Source organism: Phoca vitulina, unplaced genomic scaffold (genome assembly GCF_004348235.1).
Source record: "Phoca vitulina isolate PV1807 unplaced genomic scaffold, GSC_HSeal_1.0 scaffold20, whole genome shotgun sequence".
NCBI lineage: Eukaryota > Metazoa > Chordata > Mammalia > Carnivora > Phocidae > Phoca > Phoca vitulina.
Window position 1 is genome coordinate 39,129,381 of NW_022589723.1, and position 20,389 is coordinate 39,149,769.

At 51.6% G+C, this 20,389-nt stretch overlaps 1 protein-coding gene across 2 annotated transcripts in view; it reads left to right on the plus strand.

Moving 5' to 3' along the window:
- Window positions 1–20,389, plus strand: part of ARID3B (AT-rich interaction domain 3B) — a 67,553-nt gene that overhangs the window by 42,999 nt on the left and 4,165 nt on the right. For both annotated transcript variants that reach the window (XM_032417451.1, XM_032417450.1), the window contains exons 3-8: window positions 4,483–4,554; window positions 4,778–4,850; window positions 16,878–17,061; window positions 18,200–18,471; window positions 18,583–18,837; window positions 20,246–20,344. In XM_032417451.1, coding sequence (XP_032273342.1) covers window positions 4,483–4,554; window positions 4,778–4,850; window positions 16,878–17,061; window positions 18,200–18,471; window positions 18,583–18,837; window positions 20,246–20,344 — 955 coding nt within the window. The remainder of the gene's footprint in view (window positions 1–4,482; window positions 4,555–4,777; window positions 4,851–16,877; window positions 17,062–18,199; window positions 18,472–18,582; window positions 18,838–20,245; window positions 20,345–20,389) is intronic.

A 20,389-nucleotide genomic window follows, 5' to 3' on the forward strand; every position in this document is an offset into this window, starting at 1 on the left:
CCAGAACCCCCCCAGCACCCTAGATAAGTCTCCAGCCGATGATGTGTGAAGGCTGGTTTCCTGGCTGGCTGTACTTCCCAGATGTCACCAATGAAATGAATCAGGGAATTAAAGAATCTCCCTTTGAGAGGACCCCCGAGGGCCATGACTTGGCATTGTAGGCATTCTGTAACTGGAGGATTTTTTTCCTTCTCCTCCTCCCTCTCTCCTTTCCTGTTGTCCCAGTGAAAACACTTTGTGCTGTTCTTTCTACCCACCAGGCAGAACGGGCGTGACAGAGAGAGCCAGACCTGGGTTCATGATATATTGGCGCTGCCACTTGGAAGCTCTGAGACCCCAGGCCAGTTAACCTGTTTGCTCTTTGAGCCACTGTTTTCCCATCTCTAAAATAACCACCTCTACATCACACAACTCAGTGAGAAAATGCCTGCAAAGCCCCTGGCCCAGCCCTCGCTGCACAGAAGATGCACAAACATCAGCTTGTCGCTCCCCTTTCTCCTTCCCCCAACCTTCTTTCGCTGCCATTTTTTGAGGGATTTAAAGGCACAACACCGTGGCTTCCCTGGGGAAAAGAAGCTGAATGTGGACATAGTAGCCAAAGTAGTCCTGGGTGGGTATTTGGGGACAAACTGTCAGTTTCCTGTGAGCTCCTGGTGAGATCAAAGAGGTTAAGAGGGTTCTCAAGTAGGAGAGGCTGGGAAGGTTGTAAATGGCAGTAAGTGAGCCCTCGCTGCGCTACCGCTCACTTCCCTGCACGCATCGTGGGGCTATTGAATGTCACAGAGCCTGTTTCCCTGGGCCGTAGACTTGCCTGCAGCGGCCCTTCAACCGAAATGCTTTTCTGGGGGACCCCTCGGCACTGTTGAGCTGGCTCCCTTTGGACGTGTGTTCCCCACACTCACGTCTGCCACTCCCCACTGGCCTCCCCACCATGGTCTCAGTCGGCCACACTTGGCATCAAAGAATCATCGCTGGGCTTCCAGCAGTCACACCCACAGCCAGGTGAATAAGCCAGGAAACCCGCACATAACCTCGAAGTGCCTAAAGGAGCTGTGTTTTGCAGTAGTTGATCAGAGCCAAGAAGATAGCGTGGAAGCCTGTAGTCCTCCCTGTGAGAGGAGGAGGGAGAACAGAGGCGTTGTGGGGTTGGAGGTCCCTGCCTTTCAGTAAACGTGTCCGTGCTTTCTATGTGCTGGGGGTGGGAGATACCCTGACGGGCTGCGCGCAGACGGGGGACAGAGGCGGGGGCACAAGTCGCCAGCACACTAGGTGACAGCCCAGAGGAGAAAGGCGTTGATTCTGCCCAGTGGGCAGAGGCGGGAGGCTTCGTGCAGGGAAACAGCATTCCAGCAGGACTGTGAAGGGTGGGCAGGTCCAGGAATTACTCTCACTTCAGCCAGAAAATCCTGTGAAGCAGGGTTTAACAGCCCCGAGACAAAGAGTAATGCAAAGAGAGTGGACATTTCCCCATCAGCCCCAACGGGATATTTTAGATTAAGTAATGGCCCATCCTTGCCTTGGACAAAAGAAGACACCTCCATTCCTGGGAAACTCTCGCCCTGTGTTTTCTTTAAATCATCACTAAAATTCCTATCTGTGGAATGGTGGGATTGCCCAAAGAGTTGGATGTCCTCTTTCCATCCTGTTCTGGCAAATCTCCCTGTCCTCTGCGGTCACTGAGCTGGGGTGCTTCAGACTAAAAGCCCGTCACTAAGCAGATTTTTTTTTTTTTTTTTTTAAAGATTTTATTTATTTATTTGAGAGAAAGAGAATGAGAGAGAGAGCACATGAGAGGGGGGAGGGTCAGAGGGAGGAGCAGACTCCCCGCCGAGCAGGGAGCCCGATGCGGGACTCGATCCCGGGACTCCAGGATCATGACCTGAGCCGAAGGCAGTCGCTTAACCAACTGAGCCACCCAGGCGCCCACTAAGCAGATTTTTAAGGGTTTCATATACAGCAGGCCAAAGCTAGTGCAAGGTCCGACCCTCCCACCGCTCGGGTTCTGATACCATTTGAGCAAAGCTGGAGAAAGCCAAGGGGTCATGACAACCCCCAGTCCCCTCCCCACCCCCACCCCCAAGGCGTTCTCCTCTGTTCCTGAGCTGAGCTCTCGCACCTGGGTGTTTATTTTCACACATAGTCACACGGTGCTTGCACTGGTGCGCTGGTTTTGACAGTCCTCTCCTGCTGTGGGAAGCCCTGTCTGGGTTCTGGGTTGTGGATTCCGTCCTCCCCACCCAGCTGAGTGTTAAATCATTTCTGAGGGAGCATTCTGAGTGCCTGGAAGTTACTGTAATTAGCAAAAAAATGGTGTTTTCATCTTTCTTCGTGACCCATAGAGAAAGAATCCTCCTGTGAACAGAATTCGCTTCAGATCTCCAGCTGGAGAGGCTGGGAATTGAGCTGCCGCAGTAAACAGCTGACATAACAGAAGCGGCAATGATCCCCCATTAAATGTCTTTCAGCCGATAGGGGCTCCCAGGATAATTGACTTTCCAGCAGGAATTACTGGCTCAAACAAAATCACTGGGCATTAGGGCAACCTCCTGCATCCTTTGAAAGGGGGACTGTAACTCTGTCTGGTTTTGCTGACCTGACAGGCATAATTCATCTTGATTATTCATTGTGCTAGTTGCCACCAGATGACACCAGATTTCTGTTGACTGTAATTACAATGTGGGGATGAATCTTAGCTTTTTTTCTTTTTTTTTTCCTCCTGCTTGGTTATTGGCCTCCCTGAGCTGAAGAGCTGTAGGGAGATCTCTAACGTCTGCCTGGGGAGATGATGAGTGCACAGTCAGATAGCATTTACTGAGCACTTCCTTACACACATCTTTTACGAGATAAGCAGGGAAACAATTTGGTGTAGCCTGTTTCATTTCAGCTGACAGAGTGTCAGTTCTTCTTGGTTATACTTACCTCCCTGTGTACTAAATTGCTGCTATCAGAAAATGGGTCTGCATCTCAGAGCCCTCTTTGAGTAGGGGAAGCAAAGTATGGTCCCAAAATATAACTGAATAATAACCTCCTGCTTTCAGGCAAGCTTGATTAGAGGAGGAGATAGGAAAGAAGGGAATTAGACTAGGCTTTTGTATTATTGACAAGGTTTTACAACACGATCCCTCAGCAGTCCAAAGAAAGTCCTCCCAAAAACCTCTGCTCCCCATCCCCAGATGCCCCTCCCCAGCCATTTGCACACCCCAGTGCTTGCACATGCACATGTAGTCCTGGGGGAGAAGTGAGAGAGTGACAGCCTCCATACATCTGGTCCCACCCACCAGGTCCTCCGCTGACCAGCATGGCAGAAGTAAATAGCATACTTCTGCTGTGACATTTCATATTCCCCACTAGTGGAGGGCCTTTTTGACTCTTCTGTACGGTAGATGTGTGTATTTTTAGAAGAGGTGCTTAATTGATTAAAATAGCCAGTTATTGCCTTTTAGCAATGTTATAGTTCATCAAGCATTCACTGGGGCCTATTAAGTGCCAGGCAGTGTGCTGTATGCTGGGGGTACAAAGATGGATGAGACCCTTTCCTCTCAAGGAGCTTACAGTGTGGTGAGGATGATAGATAATTCCAAGATACGTTAAATTCCAAACTCAAAATGTACAGAGATTGCTTCCAGAGTACTTAGCGCAGCCGCAAGTGAGAGGAAGGCTTCCCCCAGAAGATGTTGCCTAATCCGAGGAGTTAAGAGTTACCCAACTGAATAAAGGCAGGAAGCAGGTCCCAAGAACATAAACAAAGGCATATTTGCCATTTCCTCCTATTGGGCTGAGTGGTGTTGGTTTAACCTAATCAATTAAATTAGGATTAGGTTTTTGTTATTTCTCTGATGGAAATGCATTTTACCCTAGTGGCACAGTCTCTGTACCTTGGGAATAATATCAAGCTCTGAGGACCCTCCTATCACTAGACTTACAGCTTCTAGTGGGGAGGCTTGGTCAAGAGACCAGAACTTCAGGACCTGTGTCCTGCTCCCTGTGACCCTTTATCCTCCACTTAGAGTGTTCATGAGGGAAGCTGGGCTAGGTGTCTTTAATAACATACCATATAACATACCGTATAGTATCTAAGCATGCCATAAAAATCATACAAATGCATAGACCATACAGAACCTGAAGAAAAGTGGTACAGCTCAGAGTGATGGCTTCTGGAAGATCAGCTAGGGATGAGCAGGTTCTCAGAAAGTCGGACCTCTGTGTCCTTCTCTTCCAGGATTATCAAGGATAAGTAACACCCACCCTCTTCCAACAAATGCATGTGATTCTTCCACCTGACTCCCTCTTATTTTGGAACTGTAACTGAAAGCAAAAGATGTCCCTGTAGGAGTGGCAGAGGTGGTCAGCTGAGCAGTCTTTTATAGTCTAAGCCAGGATAGTACAGTTGCTGAGGGTTTTTGTTTTTGCCCTGAATGATTGCCTTGCCCTCTGCCACTCTGTCCTTTTCCCTTCTGAACTCTGTGCTTTGTTCCCCTTCAGAATGGTGGTTTGGCCTGGAGTGATGATGCGGATGGAGGCCGGGGAAGAGAGATCTCTCGAGATTTTGCCAAGGTCTGTAATGTTTCCTTTGTGATAACGAAAGGGGCAATTCTCCAGTGGGTTGTTGTATCTGATCCCCAAGGAATAAGGACAGGAGTGGCCTGTGAGTCACATCTGTAGTCAAACGGAGAGATGGTTGTGTATCTCTGGTGTGAGACTTTCTGCATTAGATGGAATTTTTCATTGTATGTTTTTTTGTTGTTTTTTTTTTTTTCTGGGGGGACTGGGATTGCAGCTGTATGAACTGGACGGTGATCCGGAAAGGAAAGAGTTCCTGGATGACCTCTTCGTCTTTATGCAGAAGAGGGGTGAGTGTGCAGTCTACGCAGTTTTTCAACTCAGTGAATATTAATTGAGTGCCTACTGTGCGCAAGTCACTGTTAGCCTTCCTCCGTGCAGAGTGCCAGCATCTTACTTAGCCCAGGAGAACAAGAGGCATTTCCTGCCGATTGGTTCTGGCCTTAGCAGAGTAATTGGCAGACGAGATCGAAATGGGCAGAGAGGGCCTTGGCAGAAAATGAATGGAATGATCCATCCAGACTTGGTCCTGCCTTATTTGTGATGCTCTCTTCTGATTAACTGGTCTCTGGAGGTATTTCGAATTCAAATGTACTTTTTCCTTAGCCTTCTAGCAACCTTAGACATCACTTAAACTAGTATGGGGGGTTTCCTGTTGGTGTACCTAGTCTTAAAGAGACTAGGAAAGGCCAATAAAAGAATAGAGGTCCCTCAGGATTTGCTGAGAGGGTCTGAAATGATCTGGGAAAAGGGAAGGCTAACTCTTTTTTCTTATCCATTGGCTCTTTGATTTTTTGCACGCACTGGCTTGGTTGGGCCGTTCCTGCAGTTTAAATGTAGGTTGCGTGGGCATCTGCTTCATAATACACCTTCCCACTTCTCTGTCCATCTCTCCTTCTCACTCCCACCCCCCCTTCCCCAGCCATCTCCACTTTGGACCCTGGCGTGACTGAATCTTGAGCCCAGTGACTCAACTTCCTGGCTTTATATCCTGTCATAGCAATGGGTTCACCAGCCAGGTCAGCCCTCAGGAAGCATGGCCAGAAACCCAGCCTGTCTAGGAGAAGGTCCTCAGCAACCTGCATAGCTCCACCTTCATCACCTTCAGGACAAAGCCACACGAGAGAGCTCTTGCCTGGGACTCTGCTTATGTCTGATCATGCATCCCCGGGTTTCTGTGTCAGCTCCTTTATTGAGACCTGGGACTGAAATCCTCCTCTTCATCTTAGGCTGAGCTATAATGGCAGCCCCCAGCAGGTACTATTCTCTGTGAACTCTTTTCTCTCCCTCTTCCCCCCTTCCCCAACACACCCTTCCCTCTCTCCCCCTCCTTCCTCTTCCTTTACCTTCTGAAGCCTCATTGCTGTCCTAGTAGCATGCCCGTTACTGCTGGTTTTTCTTACAAAGACAATTGAAAGTTTTGAGTCTCAGTGTCCTCCCATCTCCAAGCCTCTCAAAGCAGTGTAAGCAGCCTAATTAGTTTACTCCTCCAACTGCTATCTGGAGCTGCATGTGTCAGTAAAAAACAAGAATATAATCCTGAAAGATAATGTGACTGGCAGCAATGAAACTCCCTGGTTGCCCTGAGAGCGAAAAATCCACTTAATACTTTGGTCTCCCTTCCAATTACCTTTTAATTATTTACACGCTCCACAAGCCCAGCTGGTGCAGACCCAGGAGCTGATCCCGTCTCAGAGGGGCTGCCATAGCAATATAGATTTTAATCAGCAGTGTGGCTCCGCTGCCTTATTTTCTACTTTATTGTTTGTCTCCCTTCCCAGAAGGATTTTTTAAAGGAAAATGGAAGTTAGATCAGCCTAGCCAAGAGTGAATCTCGGAAATGATTTGTTTACTACTCTGTGTCCCCGCTAGACTAGGAGCTCCTTGAGGACAGCCACTTTATCATTTCTTTGTGTCCCCAGTCTAGCACGGGGCCAGACAGGGAGGTGCTCAAAAGGTGTTTGCCGTATGAGCAGTCCTGTAGGGTTTCCTTACTCAGCAGGCCCTGCGCGGGGAGGCTGAGCTGCCCCCCTTTGATAGCCACCCTGTAATTGGAAGCCGGCAGCAAAAAGCAACGTGCACTGCAAAGCCTTCCCCTCCGCGGCGGCTGGGGACTGCCAGACTGCCATCGAGTAGTTTCTGAGCAGGAGTAAGTGACTCCCTTTGATCGCGTCAGTTCACGGTTATTCAGGCTGGACAAATCTTTTTTGTCCTCAGCACTTAAAACGTGAGGTATTTCACTGTTTGCTGGCATCACCCATAGAAACAGAGGAGTCCATTTTGCTACTTGTTAGTTACCCGAATACAAGGTTTCTCAGCCTCAGCATATTTACTTAGGGGACTGGACAGTCCTTTGTGGTAGGGGGCACCCCCCCAGTCATGATAACCAAAAATATCTCTAGACAGTGTAAACGTCCCCTGTGGGACCAAAGCACATTCCCCCACCGCACCCCCCGTTGAGAACCACTACTATAGAAGGATGGGAAAGAGGGAGAAGGTCGAAAATTTCCTTTGCAGAGAAATTCTTTCTGGAAATCATCTTACCTCCACTCAGGTAGCAGGACCTGAGGGCGGCGGGGGCCTGTGCCGAGCAATATCACAAGCGCCCCTCCCGCGGCTGAGTGCTCAAGGAGTGGGTGCTGGGACCCTGTCCCAGGCTGGGGTTCAGGGGAGGCCTCTGAGAATAGCTGCACCTCCCCCGGATAGGAGGTAACAGGAGTGGAGGACCCACACAGGCGGAGGCAGAAGCGTGTGACCCCATGACCCGGGCACAGCCGGCACCCCACCGACCAAGAAGTTAGCACTCTGGTCTATGCACGTAGAACATGGGGAGTGTCACCAGAGCTGGGCCTTCAGGAAGCTTGCTGTGGCAAGCAGTGGGGGGGCGGGGTAGAGAGGGGAGAGCGAGGCACAGAGGTAGGGTGGAGGTGGTTCCCTTTAAACTCATGGTGATCTCCTCCCTGGAAAACTCGCATCTGATCGTCTAACCTAGCGGGGGCGCCTCAGGAGGGCTGCGAGCAGATCAGTTTTACTCATGTGAAGCTTGCTGTCTTTGCTCTTCGCACAATGGTGAGACCGAGGGCCCCCTGGACATTTGTGACTGATTCATCACTCCCAAATCGGAGTGTCTGGGGCACTCAGGAGCCACATATCATTAGTTGAGTCCGAGGAAAAGCCTCAGAGACGCCGGCAGCAGGCCAGCGATCCTCCTCCAGAGCTAACGGGAAGGAGAAACGTAGGATTCACAGGAGCCACGGAAAACGGCCTGAGTTTCAAAGGCCTGGTGACCCCCCCGCCCCGGGCCGGGAGTGGGGGCAGGCAGCTTTGATTCTGCAGGCCGCACCACAGAGGATGGGGACAGGGCTCCGAGGGAGGCAGCAGCCAGCAGGCTGCCCCCGTGAGCGCAGCTGCAGGTGGTAAAACGGCTGGCCGGTGGGAGAGGGGCCAGGTCGTAACTGCTGCTTTGTGCAGGGTCTCCTTCGCTTGTTAACGTGTTTGAGTGAATTGACTGCAACAGATGGGCCTTTCAGCTCCAGGCACCTTGGTTTCTGGGCCAGACCAGGGTGACTTGCACCCCGTTGACCCCTCCCCCACCAGCAGAGCAAGCTGCCCTAGAAGGAGCCTGAGAAGAGACCCAGGCAGGGGAAAGAGCTGTAGACTGAGTGCAAAGCCAGGCTCACATCTGCCCCCTCACCCATCTCCATGAGCTAGAGCAAATCCTTCTCCTTCTGGGGGCTACAGTTTCCGTATATGTAAAATGAGAGGGTTCAGTTAATCTGGAAGTTTCTTCCAAGTTCTGTGTTCTGTATTACGTCCATGACTGTCTTTTGAGCTCCCAACACATAATGAGCCACCCTGAGTGACCAAAAAAAGAAAAGCCCCTTTAGCAATTTTCTATCAAAACAGTTGTGTTTTGACAAGTGCTTCTCCCTTTCCTTACCTAAGCCAAATTGAAGTCAACAAGTTGCCTTTGCTTCTGCTGCCTCACCAGTGTTTCTCTAGAAAGATTGGTTAGATTTCAGAGTTCCGATGCCTCTTCTTGCTTACCTTTGGCTGCATGCGCACGCACGCACATGTGTGTGTAGAAAATACACACACGTTTCTTTGTCAGAAATAAAGCGAAACTATTGTAAATAAAATTCTCTGGCTAATTAAATTGACTGTGGGTGGTTTCTGAGATATCATTCTGTGATAGATATTCCAGGGGGAAATCTAAGTAGGCCAGAGGGGAACTAATTTGGAAGTCTGATAAGCAGAGGCTTATAAACAAAAAGCCTGTTTTCTTGTTCCCTAGGCCGTGAAACAGAAAGAATCGATTTTGCTGTTATTTTTATTATCCCGTGTACTTTATAGAACCCTTTCAACCCATTTTCTGATCTGCTCCCCACAGCTCCAGCTCTAAGGGGTAGAGCTAGAGCAAAGGTCACCAGGTTAAGGGACTTGCCTAAGGCCACAGAGCCAATTTAGCATTTGTCCCCTGACTCCTGGGCCAGTGCTCTTTCCCTCTCCTGCACTTGAAAACTTAGTCCCTAGTACCAGCAGCTCCATCGCTTCCTGTACGGGCAATGGGCAGGCCTTGTCTCTCCTTCAGCCTTCTGAGCCCCACAGAGAATGCTGGTCCGCCTCCATGGTGGGGTGTCCGGTAGGGTCTGACAGCATCTAGCCGATTAACTGAGAGGTAGAACTATTCGTGTAAGAGGAGTCTTCACCTCAGGGTAAGGCCTATCTCTCAGGGAAGGGCAGATGTGACAGTTCACAGTAGCACAGAGGCTGCCATCTGTCAGGGCAGGATGGGGTGGAGGTGCAGGGCATAGGAGGCAGAAGTTCTGACACATCGTGCACGCACCCAGAGCACCCTCTCCCTGCCCCAGCTGGACACACCAGGTAAATGAACTGCTTAGTCACACAGAGGACAAGTTTTGTCAAGACCTCACCCAGAGAACTGCCCTCCTTCCCCCACTAGTTCTGTTCAAGGCTGCAAACTGACCTTGGTTTTCCCAAATGGATTGTTGAATCTGGTTTTGATGTGTATATACAAAGAATTTACTGTGGGAAAAGGGTTTGGTCTGCCTCAAAGTGCAATTTGAGTGTTTTTCCTTCTGTTGTGTGCTTATCTATCCATCTCAGGCAAGGAAGTGTTCATGACATATATTGCTTTGCCTTTTGGTGGAGGCAGTTTCTCATATATTCTTTTTATCTTGAAGTAAATGGTCTGTGCCATGGACACTCTTCCTGATCGACTAAAATATGTTGTCTTTGTCAGATGAAATAGGCTTTGGGGCTTCATTTTCTAACTTTATCCCCAAATGAAAGTCTAAAATGGAAATCTTTGTCTCTCAATTAGCCTTTGTCTGAGGCCAAATCTTTTTCTCTCCTCAGGTGTTTCAACTACTACTGATAAACTGCTTTTTTCTTTTTTCCACTTGTAATAGTCATTTAATGCCCTATATCTACTAGTTATCCATAATAATGGGAAGGGATCCTGGTTTTTGGAAGGCATGATTAATTTGAAGAGCCCAATTTTGTCATTAAATTTAGCCCCCTCCACTTCAATTTTTTTTTTTTTTTAAGATTTTATTTATTTATTTGAGAGAGAAAGAGAACACGAACTGGGGAGATGGGGAAATGGGCAGAGGGAGAAGCAGACTCCCCACTGAGCAGGGAGCCCAACATGGGACTCAATCCCAGGACCCCGGGATCACGACCTGAGCCAAAGGCAGACATTTAACCGACTGAGCCACCCAGGCGTGCCCCCCACCTCCTCAAATCTTTTATTGATACTTTTAGCACTTGGTAAAATGGAGTTGATAGTTTTGCCTTCTTTGTTCCAGGTGAACTAATACTTAATACCTCATTCAAGGGTTGGTGCAGGAAAAGTCTAAAGCAGGGGTTTGGTCACACTTACACTTGAGAAGCTAGTGCCACGGATTGACAATGAAAGACAGCCATGCACTCCCCAGGCCAAAAGGCCCTTGAGTTGTTGGGCCTTTCCCCAGCCAACTTTCTGCCCCCTCTCCTGGAAACACCAGTCAGGTCTGTTGATCAGCAGCAGTCAAAGCAGAGAAGACCCAGTGGTTCGCCTCCTTCTAACTCCTTGGCCAACTTCTCTGAACAGAGTTTTTGAGAAAGGAGACAGCACAGCCCTAACCTTCATTTGATTATTAGCCATAGGAAAAGACAGCATTAAACACTGACCTTCACCTAAAGCAATTAGTCTGAGCTAGAGTACCAAAAAGAGTGAGGAATTTAAAGTGAACCTCTCAGGTTGGCTGCTAGGAGTATAAATGGGCACAAGCACTTTGGAAATGTACTTGGTAGGATTTACTACAGCTAAACATAGGCCGACCCTGTTACTCAGTAACTCCACTCCTAGGCGTATACCCAACAGAAATGAATGCTGCGTTCACTGAATGACATCACCAGGGTCTTCAGAGCAGTACCATTCGTTAGAGCCCAAAACTGGAAAGAACCCCAGTGTCCATCAACGGTGGAATGGACAAACGGTGGCACAGTCCTGTAGTGGAATTCTACACGCAACAAAAAGGAATGAACTGCTGTACACACGGGAGGGCTCTCACAGACCTAATGTTGAACAAAAGAAGCCAGACATGAGAGAGTAGATATGACATAGTTACACGTATACAAAGTTGAAGAAAATCACCTGTGCGCATACGGGTCAGCATAATGGCTGCCTCCTGGGAGGGAAGAGGTGGGGGGATGCATATTGATTGGGAAGGGGCACGAGAATTTCCTGCGGCCCTGGAAGCATTCTGTATTTTGATCTGAGGGGTGGTTGCAGGAGTGTACACAGAAGTAAAACTCCAGGGAGCTGTATCCTTCAGCTTAGTGCGCTGTAGAGTGTATCTGTTAGACCTGCTCACTGGGACATCAGAGCTGGAAGGCTTCAAGACACCTGTCAGTGCAAAATGGCAATATTTGTCCATCTTGCCTCTGCTCTGCTTTGTGGAACAGTCGGCTACACATTGTGCTGCATGCTGCCAGACGCGGCCACCCCGTTTCCTAGGGTGAAGTATTTTCTACGTAAACAAGTTAGGAGGGAAATCACCAGTCATTTCTCTGCCTGTTTCTGGGCAGCAGGACCAGAGCAGGGTAAGAATTAATATGCAGAGGAATGGACAGGAAGTCTGTCTGCCTGTGCACATTCCCTGCTTCACATGGGTCTTAACTCTACTAGGCTCTCCGCTCGGCCGCCCAGCTCTCTTGACAGGCAATGGAAATGATTAATGATCTTTTTTAAAGCCAGGAAAAAGTAGCGAGGGTCCTTGGCAGGGCCATGTCCTGGGTCCTGGGCCCTCACCCCTGATCAGTGGGCAGGAAGGCAGCCATGTGACTCTGTCTGGGGTCCCTGCCCCCAATTGCATCTGGTCATCATTGGAGTGGGCCCATTCTCTGCAGTGGGGAGGAAGTCGCCCTCCCTCCCACACTCCTGCCATCTCCCATCTTTGTCTCCAGTGCCCAAGGAGGCCATCTCCTCCGTCTGCCCTCACCCCTACCCCTAGCTCTATCTCCACAGTCTGAGTGGCAGGAAGGAGAGCAAAGTGCCAGGGAGCAGGATTTTTTTTTTGTTTGGCTCCATCTGGCTGGAAGCTCCTGATGACAGCTTTGGCCTTGCGAGTGCCCGTGCCCAGCAGCATTCCCACCACCCAAGGGTTAAAGCCCCAGGAGCCCCACAGCCTCGCTGGGTCCCTGGCCCTCATAAAAGCCTTTTCTACACTGTCCCTTGGGCTGCCTCAGGCTCCCTGGCTGAAATCTGATAAGGGCCCTCTTTGTTGGAACTGTCAGTCTCTTTTATTGAGGAGGGAACTGGAGACCAGCGGCATTTCTTGGGGTACAGATAAGGCCCTGGATTCCTGTCAGAAGGAGCATGATTAATTACCCTCAATCCTAGCTCCTGCTTTGATAGCGGTGACTGACAGTACACAGGCTTCCCCGTCAGGTACTCACACCCCCCCGGGAGGCGTGATGGGGGCGGAGATTCGGCCTCCTGCAGGGCCAACACCAGTGACCCACAGAGCGCTCTCTGAAGTGGCTGCTTGCCTCCTTCCTGGTTCTTAGCAGGTTGCTTTTGCATTTATTGTGGACAGAGACCTGTCACCTCTCAGATGAAGAGCCTCCTTAGAGGAAGATCTAATCCAGCCCAGAGAGCAGGCCAGAGACACCCCTTTTCCCCTCAAGGTTGAGGAAAGAACGAACGTTGTGGTCTGTGGCCACACAGGGGCCTTCCTAGGAGAAGTTCCTAAACCACCATCTCAAGGTCACTTGGCAACATTATTCCATAATTCAGGCAAGCTCCTAAAACCAAGCCACCCTCCCTTCGGTAATAATCACGACTATCAATTTTTGTTTTAAGTTTTTACTCATAGACTCATGGGACTGAAAGTCATCTAATCCAAATTCCTCATTTCACAGATGGAGAAACTGAGACCTGAATATGTCCAATCCTCATCCCCACCCCCCAGTATGATATATTGGTTCTCGTTCAGAAGGTAAACTCAGCTAAAAGGCCTTCTCCCCCTCTCTCTTCATAGCTGAGTCTCCTTGGGACAAGGGAGATGGGTGCCAGGTCCGTTAGAGCAGACTGTAGAGACAGACCAGCCTGAGGATCCAGCCTCTTTCTTGGTTGTCAGAAGAATGGAAGCCAGGACAGGTTTTGTGTCTGGATTGTCTGGATAACGTGAGAAAACCATACCGTCATTTCGAGCTGGCGCTCAGAATAGTCTCAGCTTTGTTTCTGACAGCACCCGGGGGCCTCCTGCCCTGGGAGCTATTTTTAGCAGTTTCACAGAGGGCCAGACTCTGGGAAGAACGTGCCCAGTCTCCTTATCCATTGATCTCTGAACCAGGGTGCCTGGCTGGACCGCAGAGCAGGACTGTGGGGCCCACCACCTGGTGCCAGTGCACCCCAGACCTGTGGTTTCTCCCCAGAGGGGCTGGGAAGAAGTCACTTTTTGGTTAGATTTACAGTCTTGACTTCAAATGCCACTTTCCCCTTCCTTGTCCTAGCTCCCATACCTACCTCTGTTTCCCCCGCCCTGAGCAGTTCTCAGCCTCATGCAGTCACACTCCACGACTATAAAAAGGCACATTTTTCATGAAATTTCTACAACTATAACATCGTTACCTTTCAAAGAAGCCACCTCAAATAACTAGACAGTGCAGTGACTACTCAGAGTAAATGTATAATTCCTCTCTAGGGGGTTGCTTCCAGAAGCAGTGTGAGCCACACCTGAGAACCTCTCATGGTTTATGACTACACCTCATCTTCAAATAAAATCAGTGTAAACGGCCTGGTCACTTCGTATTCTCCTGGCTTGCCTCCATGAACGACCATTTCTAAACGTAAAATACACCCTTTATGTTTGAAGGTTTACCACCATTGGAGATTCTAATGAAAATAATGCCAACTCAGAAGGCCATTTGCAAATGGATTTCCAAAACCGCAGGGTAGCTGGTTCCCCAAGGTGACTGTTCTGGAAAACAGCACTGCATCGGCTGGGCAAGCCCCCTGCCTGATCTTACACACTCAGCCGCGCCCGTCTGTGTATGGCACAGACCCGGCTATATTTCACTCTTTAACCCCTGCTTCCTCATCCCTTCGACCCCACTGAGTGCAGTCATAGATTCTTTACCTTCTCCAACCCCCCTGGCTCTCCATCTGTTCAGCTGCTGCTTGGCCACTTTGCGTGGGACGTGGACACAAAGAGCTTACGCACCCTGGGCCTCCATTCCCAGGCTGTTGACTAAGGGTCGTGACCCTAATGAGCCTGCTGGGACCTGAGAGGAGAAGGTGACTTCTGCTCAGGGCTGTCAGCATCAGACACGTGATGCTGGTGACAGGTCTGGCGGGCATACCACAAGCATGACAGAAATGCGTCAGAGGGTCCCAGTTGGGTAACCCATAGCTGGTTGCTTTGACTGTGAGAAACCTTTTTTTTCCCCCATCTGCACGACAGTTTAATCTGTTAAACACTATAATTCTTAAGGGCATGGTGAGGGGGAAGCAGTCTCTCTCTGCCTTCACGGAGCTTACAGTCCTCCTAGGATGCCAGGTGAATGTACGTAAAACGATTAGAGACTAATTACCTGCTGAGCTTGTAGGGCTTGTAATAGGAATTCTGAGAGAGAAGAAATCCCCCTGAACTGGGATAGTTAGAAGATTCTTCCTGAAGGCCAATGTGTAGAGGATTTGAGCGGAGGCAGGTCACGTTAGGCTTGATGAGGGAAAGCACAAAGCAGAGAGTAGAGTAGAAATGAGCCTGGTCTGGGGAGGGTCATGAGGAGACCCAGCTAAAGAGTGAGAGAGTGCGTCGTCGGGATGCTTGAAATACTTCACAGGCAATCTTTTAAGGGGTGTGGGGGACCCGGGTGATGAGACTGGGCAGGCGTCAGGGTCTGTGGTGTGGAACAAGGATGCGAGCATCGTGGTGGCCGCAGTGCGCAGGTGGAGCGCGTGGGTAAGAGGCCACCGTGGGCGGAAAGGAAGATACGTCCAAGAGGCGCCTCCAAGGAAGAATCAGTGGAGCCTCCTAACCACCTCAGGGTGGGCGATGGGGAACAAAGAGGGGCCAGTGCTGCCTGAGACCTCAGAGGACAATGGTGTTGCTGGAAGAAGAGGAAGTGGTGAGAAAGGAGGGGCTGGCTTTGGGGATAACGGTGAGCTCAGTGTGAACATTCTGACTTGGAAGTGAACAGGTCACTGTGGAGATGTCCTAGAAGCTTCTGGAAATGTGAGGGGACCTTGAGAGTGGTCCTTCCAGAGTCTCCAGGTGATGCCATGAGGATGCAAACTGGCCTGGACCATGAGTGTGCTCGGGCAGACAGGCCTCCAGAAGGAGGTGGACCTTGGCCCTGGTCCTACCAGGAGACCAGTTCTGCCAGACCAGGCTCTTGTGCTTATGTCAGGAATCAGATTTATTGTCCAGAGCAGCACAGGGAGGAAAAGTTAACCAACACAAGCTGCGTGTCTTGGCAGGGTACCCACAGTCCTGTGCTATTTTTACGTGTGTATCTTTGGATCTAACGCTATGACCCCTTTGTGTTTGACCCTCCGAGGACCAGCTGACCAAGACAGAGTTCTCGAAGACCTCATGCCCCCTTCTCACACTGCTGCCACACAGCACCCCCCCCCCACCATGTTCATACTGCTTGCTCTTCATGGGACCCTTTGCTCCATTCTCTTGCTTGAATTACCCTGTGAAAGAGTTGTTGAGGCCAGCATTTCAGGGCTGGGAAGAAAATGCCATTACTTGAGGGGAAAGAAGCAGGAGGAGCTGAAACAAACAGCACTGCTCGAAAATCAGGCTGGCTCACCGCCCACCAGGCAGTCAGCGAGACCTCGGCAAGCCTGGGCGGTGGGAGGGGGCCGAGGCAGAGGAGAGCAGCCTGTGTACAGTAAAAGGAGTTTGCCATCAAAAGGCAACAAGTCTCATACCCTGCCCCGGACGGTGACCCTTCCCTGTGGAATTCTCCCCTCTGACCTCCAGATCATTAATCCTGAGGCTGCCAAATGACAGTCATCCATCACGCCTCCTGCCGAGCATCCCAGCGGCCTGTGGAAGGACCCTGGGCCCGCCCTCCCTGCCGTCCCCTGGTGCTCATTAGTGGGCCTTCCTGCCTGGTGCCAGGCTTCCTAATCAAGTCCCTGCTCCTCTCACTTCCCTTCGGGGCCAGTGGCGGAAGCTGCTCTGACCCTCCCACTTTCAGAGGCCAGGGAGGGGTGGAGCGATTAGTGGGGAGAGTCGTTCAGTGGCTTTTCATCCCCCTGGAGACCTGTGTGTGTCCAGCAGCCCCTTTGACTCAGTGGGGACACAGGAGAGAAAACATCTCTCTGTCCTGCCGCAGGAGAGGAGGAAGCAGGCGGTACTGTTACAGAGTGCAGCGGAGCTGTGCAGGTGGGTGGTGGAACCGCTCAAGTGGCTTCTGAAGGCCCCAGAGGGCTGTGAGTTGCCACATCATTAGGAAAGAATCTGGACTCATCCTGCTCGCCAAAAACAAAACAAAACAAAAACCCAACTTTGAAGCCACCTAGTGCAGCCCTCTTATTTACAGATGGGAAGACAGAGCCAGAGGCTCATGTTTTAAGCAAGCCCACAAAGCCTCTGAGTCAGACCTGTCTTTCTGCTCATCCCAAGGAGCACTGGCAGCTAGTCTTGATAGCTTCCAGCTTTGGGAATTTGAGTCAGATTAAAGCAGATTCGTGAACATATTTCCAACTCTGCAAAAGCTGGGCACATGCATATGTCTTCTTTCTCTGCTTGATGACACAACCCTCTGTTTCTCTATTTGGACAATCACAGGGACCCCCATCAACCGAATCCCCATCATGGCCAAGCAGATCCTGGACCTGTATATGCTGTATAAGCTGGTGACAGAGAAGGGGGGCCTGGTGGAGATCATCAACAAGAAGATCTGGCGGGAGATCACCAAAGGCCTGAACCTGCCCACATCAATCACCAGCGCCGCCTTTACCCTGAGGACCCAGTGAGTGGCCGGGGCCTTAGGGAAAGGAAGCTGAGGCTGGGAGAAAGGGGATGTTTTAACCTAGAGGAGAGGAAGGAAGGAAATTCCACATACAGTGGGCAAGATGGGAGGAATTCCCAATGCAGCCAGGAGCTTTCTGAGATGAATCCCTTTCTACACCTAAGTGATCATGAGAGCCACCATTTCCCAAGTGTCTGCCTAGGTTACTTTGCCATTCTGTTTCTTTCAGACCTCACCATCAACCCTGTGAGGTAGGTGCTGTCTCATTCTTCAGGAAACAGAAATTGAGTCTCAGAGGTTCAGTGGTTTGATCAAGGCCATATCAGCTAGTAGTAGTAGAGCTGAGATTCACCTCTGGGCTTCTGGCCCCGTAGCCACTCTTTCCAGGACATTATCTCCCACACGGCACCTCCACCCTAAGCCTAGACCTTCCTACCCGACACTCTGCTTGCCCGGCAACAGAGGACCTGGGATTTGGGACCTATTTTTGTCATCATTTGAGTTAATTATGGGGGTCCTAGGAGCAGGGGAACCAAGAGTAGCATCAGAGAATGAGGGCTGAGGGGAATCTATTCGTTGGCACACACTAGTTGTTGCTCTCTGGAGAATATGGAATGAGCATCAGCGAGGCAGAATGCTGAAAAGGAGAAGGGCTTTATCTTTGGAACTGTTCCAGCAGAAGTTGGGGACGGAGCTGTAATCAGTACAGCAGTCCTTCTCTCAAGGTTCTTGGGTAGAGAATTGCTTCTTGGGACATGTGATGCAAAGAGGGACAGGAAACAGTGCTCCTACCTGACCAGCCTGACTCAGAATGGTGCGGGCATCCAGGAGCCAGGAAGACATTGCAAAAACATTTCTAAATGGCACCTAAAACGGTGCCAAAACAAACATGAAACATGAGTGACGATGTTCTTTTTTTCTCTTAAGGAACGGTGCCTCCATTTGGAGCAGAGTTTGGTACAGTGTTGAGTAGCAGCTAGAGGGGCCTGGGGCAGGGCATCTGGCCACCCTGGACCTTTCTCTTCTGCCAAGTGATCCTGTGTCCCAGAGGCCTGTCCCACAGAGACCCATAAACTTAAACTGGGTGGCCTCTGGTACCGTTCTGGACTATTCTCCTCCTTTCCTTCCTTCCCTCCAGGTACATGAAGTATCTCTATGCCTATGAGTGTGAGAAGAAAGCCTTGAGCTCCCCGGCCGAGCTCCAGGCCGCCATCGACGGCAACCGGAGGGAGGGCCGGCGGCCCAGCTACAGCTCCTCCCTCCTGGGCTACTCGCCTGCTGCCGCCACCGCCGGGGCCCCTGCCCTTCTCTCCCCACCCAAGATCCGCTTCCCCATCCTCGGGCTGGGCTCCAGCAGTGGCGCCAATGCCAGCAGCCCTCGGGTACCCCCCGCAACCACTCTCAGGAAAGGTCTGTAGGGCCCCGCGGGGAGGAGGGTGGGCGGGGCGGGGGTGGCAGAGCCCACTGTCAGGTGCGGGGGCGGGGGATTGTGAATCAGTCCAGCTCTTGTGCCTTTGCCAGGTGATGGCGTCCCGGTGACGACAGTGCCCGTGCCAAATCGCCTGGCTGTGCCCGTGGCCTTGGCAGGCCAGCAGGCCGGTACCCGGACGGCCGCGCTGGAACAGCTGCGGGAGCGGCTGGAGTCGGGGGAGCCCCCTGAGAAGAAGGCGTCCAGGCTGTCGGAGGAGGAGCAGCGCCTGGTACAGCAGGCCTTCCAGCGCAGCCTGTTCAGCGTGGCACGGCAGCTGCCCATGAAGATCAGGATCAATGGCAGGGGTGAGCGCCAGGCCCCTGGGCAGGGCCTCCCCTCCTGCTGGGTGCCGACCTGGGCTCCCCTCCAGGGCCCGTTCACATCCTGGGACTGGGGTTCACATCCCAGAACGGTCTCAAGGCCAGAAAGTCACATGGTGCTTCTGTGGCCACTGGGATCTCAGCTCACCAAGCTGACCAAAAATTGCCTTAGGCAGCACCCTGTTCTCTGGCAAAAAAGAGGCGTCCAAGGAGGAGGGGCCAGAGGCCCTCAGGGACAGCTGCTGTGCTCCTCTTCCTCACCAGCCTTTTGATCTGTCTAAATGAAAGGGCTCAGCCTTCCCCCCAGCGCCTCCCCGGATGTAGAGCTGGGCTCTGGGCTCTGGGCAGAAGGTAGCCCCTCCATCCCCAAGCCTCCACGAGGGGCCTGAGTGCCTCAGGCCAGGCTGCCTGTGACCCTCCGGAACCAGGGGAAAAGAGGAAATACAAGTTTGGTAACATCGTTGACATCCTTCCCTCCCCCTCCTCGTTTTTCAGGTGCCCTGCCTTCTCCTCTCCTGAATCACACACTCCATGCCCCTTGTTCCCTCCTCCCCCTGCCCCCACACTTTCTTTGCGGTTCTTGCCCTTGACACTGTCGCAGAACAAACTTGAGCAAGCATGTGATGGGAAGAAGTCAGGTGTGAAGGGAGCTGTGCGTATTCGCAGGCAGCACTCCCTGCCCCCCTGTCCCCAGGTGAGGAGCAGAAGGATGCTGGCGGCAACAGCTCTGCTCTGTGCGCCTCTCAGGGCCGGTGCCCCTGGTCCTGCACAAGCCAGACACTAAGAGAAAAACAGCTCATCCAGAAGAATTCTTGGCTGCATGGTGAAAGGGCGGAGTCTGGGGTGAGCCAGGCAGAGGCCCCGGGTCCCAGCACCTGCGGCTTTCACAGATGGTCAGGTTGAAATGGGTCACAGGTGCCGGGCCACACACTGGGCAGGCAAACCCTCTCCTTGAGGACCCAGCCCGCTGAAGCGGAGGAGCAGGAAAGGCAGGTTCTCAGAGGTAGTGACTGGGGCTTCCTCATGTCCGGTTCCCCAGCCCAATGGGCCGGTAGGTGCTTAGTTAGGGTTGGCCGAGACGTGCTGCAGGTGTCGGTGCACCGCCCAGAGCCAGGGTCAGTGCTTTGCTGCCTGGGATCCCTTTCCTTGGACAACAGAGGAAGCGGGGGAAGTAAGTGGCTCAGCGGAAAATGGGGAAAGCAAGTAATAGGACATTGGCAAGTCTGGGTTCTCTTGCCAGACCTGACGCTCAGGAGAAGGTTGTACGGATGCTTTCTAGAAGTGGGAGGCCTCGGCCAGCTGTGGCCAGTCCAGGAGAGTGGGAGAGTCTCCGAGAGGACATTGCAGTGCCGGGAGGCCTGACCAGGCCCGCTCTCTCCCTTGTCCCCAGCAGAAGACAGAGCAGAGGCCTCGGCTGCAGCGCTAAACCTGGCCGCGGGCAGCATCGGGAGCATCAACATGTCTGTGGACATCGACGGGACCACGTATGCAGGTGAGGCTCTTGGAGCTCCAAGGGAGGTCCACGCGTGCCGGTCCT